The sequence below is a fragment of the Triticum urartu genome, chromosome 5A, assembly GCF_056163025.1.
Source record: "Triticum urartu cultivar PI428250 chromosome 5A, HENAU_Tu73, whole genome shotgun sequence".
NCBI classification, from domain to species: Eukaryota; Viridiplantae; Streptophyta; class Magnoliopsida; order Poales; family Poaceae; genus Triticum; species Triticum urartu.
The window spans coordinates 29,932,426-29,941,423 of NC_141877.1; the positions used below are offsets into that span (position 1 = coordinate 29,932,426).

General features: G+C 49.2%; 1 protein-coding gene across 1 annotated transcript; it reads right to left on the minus strand.

Annotated features, from left to right (window-relative positions):
* Window positions 1-3,188: 3,188 nt before the first annotated feature.
* Window positions 3,189-4,656, minus strand: LOC125507464 (nuclear speckle RNA-binding protein B). The gene has a single exon (XM_048672037.2). The coding sequence runs from the start codon at window positions 4,576-4,578 to the stop codon at window positions 3,562-3,564; it is 1,017 nt and encodes a 338-aa protein (XP_048527994.1). The 5' UTR covers window positions 4,579-4,656; the 3' UTR covers window positions 3,189-3,561.
* Between the last annotated feature and the right edge of the window lie 4,342 nt (window positions 4,657-8,998).

Here is an 8,998-nt window from a genome sequence, read left to right on the forward strand (position 1 = left end):
GATTACATGATCCGATTCAACTAGGCCGTGTCCGATCATCACATGAGACGGACTAGTCAACATCGGTGAACATCTTCATGTTGATCGTATCTACCATACGACTCATGCTCGACCTTTCGGTCTCTTGTGTTCCGAGGCCATGTCTGTACATGCTAGGCTCGTCAAGTCAACCTAAGTGTTTTGCATGTTCTCCAGTCAATAACCAACAGCGGGATCTGGATACCCATGTTGGCTCCCACATGCTCCACGATGATCTCATCGGATGAACCACGATGTCAAGGAGTTTAATCAATCCCGTATACAATTCCCTTTGTCTAGCGGTACGATACTTGCCCGAGATTCGATCGTCGGTATCCCGATACCTTGTTCAATCTCGTTACCGGCAAGTCTCTTTACTCGTTCCGTAACACATCATCCCATGATCAACTCCTTGATCACATTGTGCACATTATGATGATGTCCTACCGAGTGGGCCCAGAGATACCTCTCCGTCACACGGAGTGACAAATCCCAGTCTCGATTCGTGCCAACCCAACAGACACTTTCGGAGATACCTGTAGTGTACCTTTATAGCCACCCAGTTACGTCGTGACGTTTGGCACACCCAAAGTATTCCTACGGTATCCGGGAGTCGCACAATCTCATGGTCTAAGGAAATGATACTTGACATTAGAAAAGCTTTAGCATATGAACTACATGATCTTGTGCTAGGCTTAGGATTGGGTCTTGTCCATCACATCATTCTCCTAATGATGTGATCCCGTTATCAACGACATCCAATGTCCATGGTCAGGAAACCGTAACCATCTATTGATCAACGAGCTAGTCAACTAGAGGCTTACTAGGGACATGGTGTTGTCTATGTATCCACACATGTATCTGAGTTTCCTATCAATACAATTCTAGCATGGATAATAAACGATTATCATGAACAAGGAAATATAATAATAACCAATTTATTATTGCCTCTAGGGCATATTTCCAACACTACCGATGCAGGGCATCGCCTAAGCACTACAACGGTATGACCGAGGTGGAATATGGTGGCAAGGGGGCACCGCACACGGCTAAGGAACGATCACGTGGATCAACTTGTGTGTCCTAGGGTGCCCCCTGCCCCCGTATATAAAGGAGCAAGGGGAGGCCGGCCGGCCCTTGTTGGCGCGCCAGGAGGAGTCCTCCTCCTAGTAGGAGTAGGACTCCTACTAGGAGGGGGAAGGAAAGAGAGGGAGAGGGAGAGGGAAAGAGGAGCCGCGCCCCTCCTCCCTAGTCCAATTCGGACTCCCCATGGGGGGGGCGCCACCTTCTAGGCCGCAGCCCTCTCTCTCCCCTAAGGCCCAATAAGGCCCATTACTTCCCCGGTAGGGTTCCGGTAACCCTCCGGCTCCCCGGTTTTCTCCGAAATCACCCGGAACACTTCCGGTGTCCGAATATAGCCGTCCAATATATCAATCTTTATGTCTCGACCATTTCGAGACTCCTCGTCATGTCCGTGATCACATCCGGGACTCCGAACTAACTTCGGTACATCAAAATGCATAAACTCATAATAATTGTCATCGTAACGTTAAGCGTGCGGACCCTACGGTTCGAGAACAATGTAGACATGACTGAGACAAATCTCCAGTCAATAACCAATAGCGGGACCTGGATGCCCATATTGGCTCCTACATATTCTACGAAGATCTTTATCGGTCAGACTGCATAACAACATACGTTGTTCCCTTTGTCATCGGTATGTTACTTGCCCGAGATTCGATCGTCGGTATCCAATACCTAGTTCAATCTCGTTACCGGCAAGTCTCTTTTACTCGTTCCGTAATACATCATCTCGCAACTAACTCATTGGTTGCAATGCTTGCAAGGCTTATGTGATGTGCATTACCGAGAGGGCCCAGAGATACCTCTCCGACAATCGGAGTGACAAATCCTAATCTCGAAATACGCCAACCCAACATCTACCTTTGAAGACACCTGTAGAGCACCTTTATAATCACCCATTTACGTTGTGACGTTTGGTAGCACAGAAAGTGTTCCTCCGGCAAACGGGAGTTGCATAATCTCATAGTCATAGGAACATGTATAAGTCATGAAGAAAGCAATAGCAACATACTAAACGATAGGGTGCTAAGCTAATGGAATGGGTCATGTCAATCAGATCATTCAACTAATGATGTGATCTCGTTAATCAAATAACAACTCTTTTGTTCATGGTTAGGAAACATAACCATCTTTGATTAACGAGCTAGTCAAGTAAAGGCATACTAGTGACACTCTGTTTGTCTATGTATTCACACATGTATTATTTTTCCGGTTAATACAATTCAAGCATGAATAATAAACATTTATCATGATATAAGGAAATAAATAATAACTTTATTATTGCCTCTAGGGCATATTTCTTGAACCGCGTCTTCATCTACGACCACATCATGCATATTCTCCTCCCGAAGGCCCAATTCGGCCATCAAACTCTCGATCTCCGTTGCGAGCGAAGGACAGCCGGCAGACGTCAGACCGCCTCTAGTTTCCGCAGCCATCAACCTAAATCCTAACCTGAAACTTGCAGAAAGCACCTGGTATGAACGAACGGGGAGACCTAACCCGATCTGCCTGATACGGAAAAGCTCAAATCAAGGCCGGACAGTGATGCAAACATGCCTCTTGGATCAGCCTGAGTCCGTGGATTGGATCGGAGGGAAGGAAGAAGCTACAATCTCAACGGCGACTTGATTAATGCCAAGAGGATAAAACCCTCGCGAGAGGGAACTCCTTTTTCAATAGGTATGTATGGCTTGGACTTGCACCGTACTACAAGAAAAATCAGGCTTCACATGTCATACGCATAGCTGATTCGAAACTAGCACAATTTTGTCTTATATCTAAACTAGTAAATGTGTGCGTGCAATGCACGTTGATATTAGGTAATATATTAATTACATGTAAATATTAAGTAAAATATTATTTGCGTATTAATTATGTGATTAGAATTGGCAATAATATTTGGTATAATATTAAATGCACAGTAAACCTTTTGAGCGCTCACCATTGGAACAACCTGAGTCGTTGGATTGATTTGAGTTGATGGCTGGGATTTGTTAGATCTACCCCTTTAGATATTTTTATATTGGTATAGATATAAATATAGATAAGTAATACAAGGCTTTCAAAGCATATAACCATCAAACTTAAAATAAGAACAAGACAAGAAACGACATATCACACCTTCGTTTACAAGTAACACAATTAGAATGAATTGAAAGAAGCACCCACACACCAAACATGGTTGGCTCCCAAGACCAAGAGTCAATAATCTTGAAACAAGGATTAGCACAACCTACACTACCATTCTACCTACTCAATCAGTTGACAATGTGAAACAATGAACAGGAGCAATGTCTATCTATCTACTCAATTTAATACTCAATCAACAGGAGTATTTTTTTTCCCGATTGATTAGCCAACCACCTACAGACGAAGCACACCTACTCGATGGTAGTTCTGAGGCAGCCATTTAAACCCGGACGCAGAAAAAAAATCAAATCAAATAGTAAAGTTAATTTACAGGTCCGGAAAGTCGCTGAAGAACCTCATCATCATCCCCGGCGAGGGCACGGTGGGCGTGGCGAGCAGCAGGCCGCCGGGGCTCGACGCGAAGGGCGGCGCGTCGCGGGCGCCGGCGGAGGCGAGGAACGGGCTCAGGTCGTTGAGCCAGGACAGGGAGCCGGTGTCGAAGGGCAGCGGCGAGAACAGCCCCACCGAGGCCGCCGCCGGCAGCGCCGACGGCACGGGCGAGAGGATCCCGGGCCGTCCCGGGCCGAGGACCTCGGCGAAGCCATCCAGGTCCAGCCAGGAGCCGGCGTACGGCGCGGGCCCTGGCGGCTGCGGCCGGACGGACCTCTCGATGGCGGCGTACCTCGCTGCCGGCGAGAAAAGTGATTCCTGCGGCTGGAACTGCGGCGGCACGGCAGAGGGCTCCGCCGCCGCCTCAGTAGAGTAAGAGTACTGGGCCGGCGCGCCCGGGCCGGTGAGGCGCTGGACGAGCGCCAGGAACTCGCCGGGCTGGGTGTGGATGACCTTGGGCGAGGCGTCGTAGATGATGACCGGCGCCCGCGGCTGCTGCGCCTGCGGCTGCGGCTGAGCTCGCTGGTGGCGGTGGTTGGGGGCTTGCTGCCGGGCTCCGTAAGGCAGCGGCACGACGGGCGGCTTCCTGACCTTGTGGGAGTCCTTGCTGACGGACAGCCGCGGGGGGCGCGGGCCCTGCAGCTGCAGCTGCCTGCTGCGTGGCGACTGACGGTCCTCCGACGACGACGCGTCCATGGATCGCTCGCAGCGGGAGGAGGAGGAAGAAGAGTAGCCGACAGAATGGGGAAGGAAGAAGACGAGTGTGCTTTGGTTTCTAGCTGTGGACGGACGCTGCCAAGAAATCAACGGGAGCAGCAGGAAGCCACGGCCCACGGGGCAAGGTGGTTGTTGACCTGAACAGCCAAGGAAAAGTCGTGTGTGCTTCCCAAAGATTATAGTAGGCGCTAGCCGTCGGCTAACCGATGAGAGTACCGGCCGATCACCTCCCACCATACGATAGTTGTTGGTGACTGTTGGATCAGGCCCCGTACCTAAAGAGATGGTTAGAAAAATTAACCGAATGTTTTTGAGACACCAGTGCATATTTCTACAGTAGAGGTGTCTAATTAAGTATCTACCTCTATAATAAGCACCGGTGCTTAGTGCATGTCTCTGATTGAGTTCACGATGGAGATCTCCCCTACCTAGGGGATTGTTTCTTTTTCCCGTCGATCTTCGTCGGTGGTGAGATGTTCGATCTGGCTGGCCATCCTTCCAGATTATGATCATTCGTTTCCTCGTTCCCAGTTTGAGATCGAGTTTCCCCTCCCCCGGGCAGGGTTTTCTTTCCTATCGTCGCTGGAGGCAGCGTTGAGTTTTTTCTCCACCCCTCGTTCCAATTTCTTCCCTTTGGCTACATTTGGGCTGATCATGGGGTGTGCTAGACCTACTTCCTGGCCTCGGCTTACCATGTGAGGTGTTCGATACTGTTGGGTTTCTACTCCCGTCGTCCCCGGTGACGTTTGAGTTTCATCGTTTTTGTTCTTCTGGTGGTGCGTTCCTGCAAGAGGGCAATGAAGATTGTAAGTTTGAATTGTCGAGGATGTGGATGCTCGTGGCGGTTCGAGTGCTCTTGGGGATCCAAGGTCGTGTGAGACCAGATGTGTTGTTTCTATCTGAAACACATCTATCTAAAGCTAAGACGGCAAAACTAAAAAGATGGTTAGGTTTTGTGGAGATGAAGATGTCAGAAAGCAGCAAGAGAAGTGGTGGCTTACTGAGGTTTTGGCAGTCTAGTCTGGGTGTCACGTCTTCTGAGGCACACACCAATTTCATTGACATTCGTATCAAAGAATGAAATGAAGAGGGATGGTGCTTTGCTAATATCTATGATGAGCCGAGCCGTGAACGGAAGCACTTGACCAGATTCTCAAAAAAAAAAACACTTGACCAGGGACTATACCTGTCCATCCGTTGGGCCGGGCCTACCAAAGCCCGACGCAAAAAGCTAGGCCCGAGCCCGGCCAGCCGTTAGGCCTAAAAATCAGACACCCAAACCCAACCCATCGCGCAAAAAACCCATCAGGCCTCAGGCCAGGCCTCTTCCTTAAATTGCAAATACGACGGGCATGAGCCCGACCTGGCCCAGCCATCAGGCTCAAAATGTAGGCCTAGGCCCAGCCCGTGGGCAAGGTCGGGGTAGGCCGGGTTGGGCTTTTTTGTCCCGTCCGGGCTGGGCTGCCCATGGCCAGGTATACCAGGGACTATGTATGTGAATTGCATGCAAAGTCTGATCTGCCGTGGATAATGTCCGGCGACTTTAATGAAATACTTTATGGCCACGAAAAAGAAGGCGGTGCTGTACGCCCCCAACGATGCGTACACCAATTCAGTGATGACTGGCCTTGAGGACCTAGGTTGCACGGGAGACGAATTTACTCGGCGAAGAGGACGCATACGTGAGCACTTAGATCGTGCAGTTGGCAATATGAGTACATGACATGGGCTGACTTGTTTCCTTGCCATGGAGTGATCAACGAAGCTTTTGACAAATCAGACCACCGGCCAGTGTTGGTGGACACCGATCACCAACAAGGCAGGCGAGGGGTCCTGCTGAACCGCGACGTTTCGAAGCGAAATGGCTCGCGGAAGAGGACGTAGAAACAATTGTGCAAGTAGCATGGGATTCCGGAAAGATGCATGACACCGCGTCATTTGTCACACTGCGCGCGGGAATGCATGGTGAGTGAATTACAAAAAATATCGATATTGAAGACTAGGGTTACAGAAATCACACTTCTACGGAGTTATGCCAAAAAATCACTAATTCTGAGTCTAATTTTTTGCAAACAACACTAGTCATCCGCTTTGCTTGCTTTTAGCATAATTTTGACAGGTGGGTCCCGCCCATCAGGAGCCAGGCTGGCAAAAAAACGCCACCTAGATGTGTTGACTAGTCTTCCCCTTCTTCTCCAACTCTCTTTCTTTCTCTACAGATCACGACGCCGCCACCACCGCCGCCCGGGATCCAGCTCCACAGCGCCCCCTTCCTCCCTCCTCTCTCTTTCCCCAAACGGTGACAACTTGCGGCCGCCCACCTCGCCCTGCAACCTCACTGCCGACCCGCCAGCCGCCATGTGCTGCACAGGCGCACGGGCGCGAGCAGCCGCGGCGGCGGCCATGCACGGTCGTGAGCGGGAGGTGCACGGGCGCGAGCAGCCGCGGCGGCAGCCACACACGGGTGCGAGCGGGGAGGCGCACGGACGTGCACCGGAGCAACAAGAGGCGCACGGGCGCGAGCAGGGAGGAAGCTGGGCACGCCCCGGAGCAAGCAGCGGCGGCGGAGCTCCTGCACCGGTGGATCCTGTCCCTTCAGCGTCTCGTCGTCGTCTGCCGGAGTCCACAGCAGCCGCCGCCCGTCAGAACCGTCGCTGCATCCCGATCCAGAGGAAGGTGCGGTCGTGGGGAGCTCGGCTTGGGGTGACTTTTTAGAGAGAGGGATAGAGGGGATACTAGTCAAAGGCCTATGTGGCATAAAATGTTGCCACATCACCCTGTCCAGCGGGACCTATCTGTCATAATCGTGCTTAAAACAGTCTAACTGGTCAACAAGTATTTTTTGCAAGATATTAGTCTCAGAATTAATGATTTTTGACACAATTCCGTAGAAGTGTGGTTTGTGCAAACCTAGCCTTTAATGTGGATGTTTTTTGCAATTCACTCGTGCATGATTTTCGTCACGCTGTCGGGTTCTTCTTTGCCTACTTCGAGCACCGCCGCCGCGCTTCTATCGGCGACCGACGTGGCCCCATGGGTTGTCTCTGCTTTCGTCGACTACATTGCCGTCCACCTCTTCGTCTTCGTTCAACACCAGCCCATGCAGGTGCAGTTCAGAGCAGCCACTGGACGGTGCAAAAGGAATTTTATCAAGAACCTTAAAAATGAGTCAGGTGTTTGGGTGCAAGACCAGGAGCTTGAATCACATGTGGCGAACTATTTTTCTTTTTTTTTATTGCTGAAGTTCTTGCTCCTGATCATGCTATGATTGATAAGGTCAAGCCACGTGTTAGTGTTACTCATGATATGAATGAATAGTTGAATAAACCATATACAAAAGAGGAAGTGAAGAATGTTATGTTTAACACTAGGGACCTGAAAGCCCCAAGCCCGGATGGCCTACATGCTATTTTTTACAAGAGATTCTAGCATATTATTGGGAAGGGCCTAGTTGATGATGTTTTGTTGGCTGTAAACTCAAGGAAAATTCTAAAAAGGTGGAATAACACCACTATTGTGCTCATCCCATAGGTTGAAAATCCATAGGTCATTACTCAGTTTGGACCGGTCAGCCTATGCAATGTGGCGTATAAGGTAATTTCTAAGGTGCTGGTAAACCATCTCAATTTTTTCTTAACAGAGATTATTTCGCCAAATCAAAGCACTTTTATATCGGGGCACCTTATTATGGATAATTTCTGGGTGGCTTTCAAATGTTACCATGCTATAAAAAAGAAGAGTACAAGCAAGTATGAAACTTGTGCAGTAAATCTTGAGATGCACGAGGCCTATGATAGGGTGGAATGGAATTTTTTGGAATGGGTCCTTCTGCGATTTGGGTCTATTACCTCTTTTGGGTGGCCTTGATACCAAGTCTGGATAAATAACTCCATTACTGATTATTTTGCTCCAACTAGGGGCCTCCGTCAAGGCGATCCCCTATCACCCTATTTATTTCTTCTTTGTGTTGAAGGGCTCTCAAGTCCGATGACACATGAGGAGGAAGAGGGTAACCTGGCGGGGGTGAATTTCTGCCGAAACGCACCATCGATGTGCCACCTACCCTTCGCAGACGATTCCCTGATACTTATAGGGCGTACGCCACAAATGCGGCTAGCCTTAGGCACGCCTTGGATGATTACTGTGCAGCTTCTAGTCAGTTGGTGAGTGATGCCAAATCGAGTATCTTTTTCAGTCCTTGCACCCCTATGGAGATCAGGGCCAAGATATGCACATCACTTAATATTATGGCCGAAATAATGTCAGACAAGTACTTCAGGCTCCGCCCTATAGTTGGTGTTGATAGAATGGATTGTTTTCAGCACCTAATTGACAGGGTCCTCAGTAGGATCCGAGGATGGAAAAAGAAATTGTTATCTATTAAGGGTAAAGAAATTCTATTGAAAGCTGTTGTGCAAGCCATTCCTTCATATGCCATGTCTATTTTTAAGCTTCCCAAACAAGTATGCAATGGGATACCATCTACTATGTCCCAGTACTAGTGGGGACATGAAGATCATAAGAAGCATATGCACTGGTTTGCTTGGTGGAAGATGTGTGTCCCCAAAAACAGAGGAGATATGGGATTCGGACACTTACAGTATTTTAATATGGCTATGCTAGCTGAGTGGTGATGGAGATTGTTCTTAGAGTATGA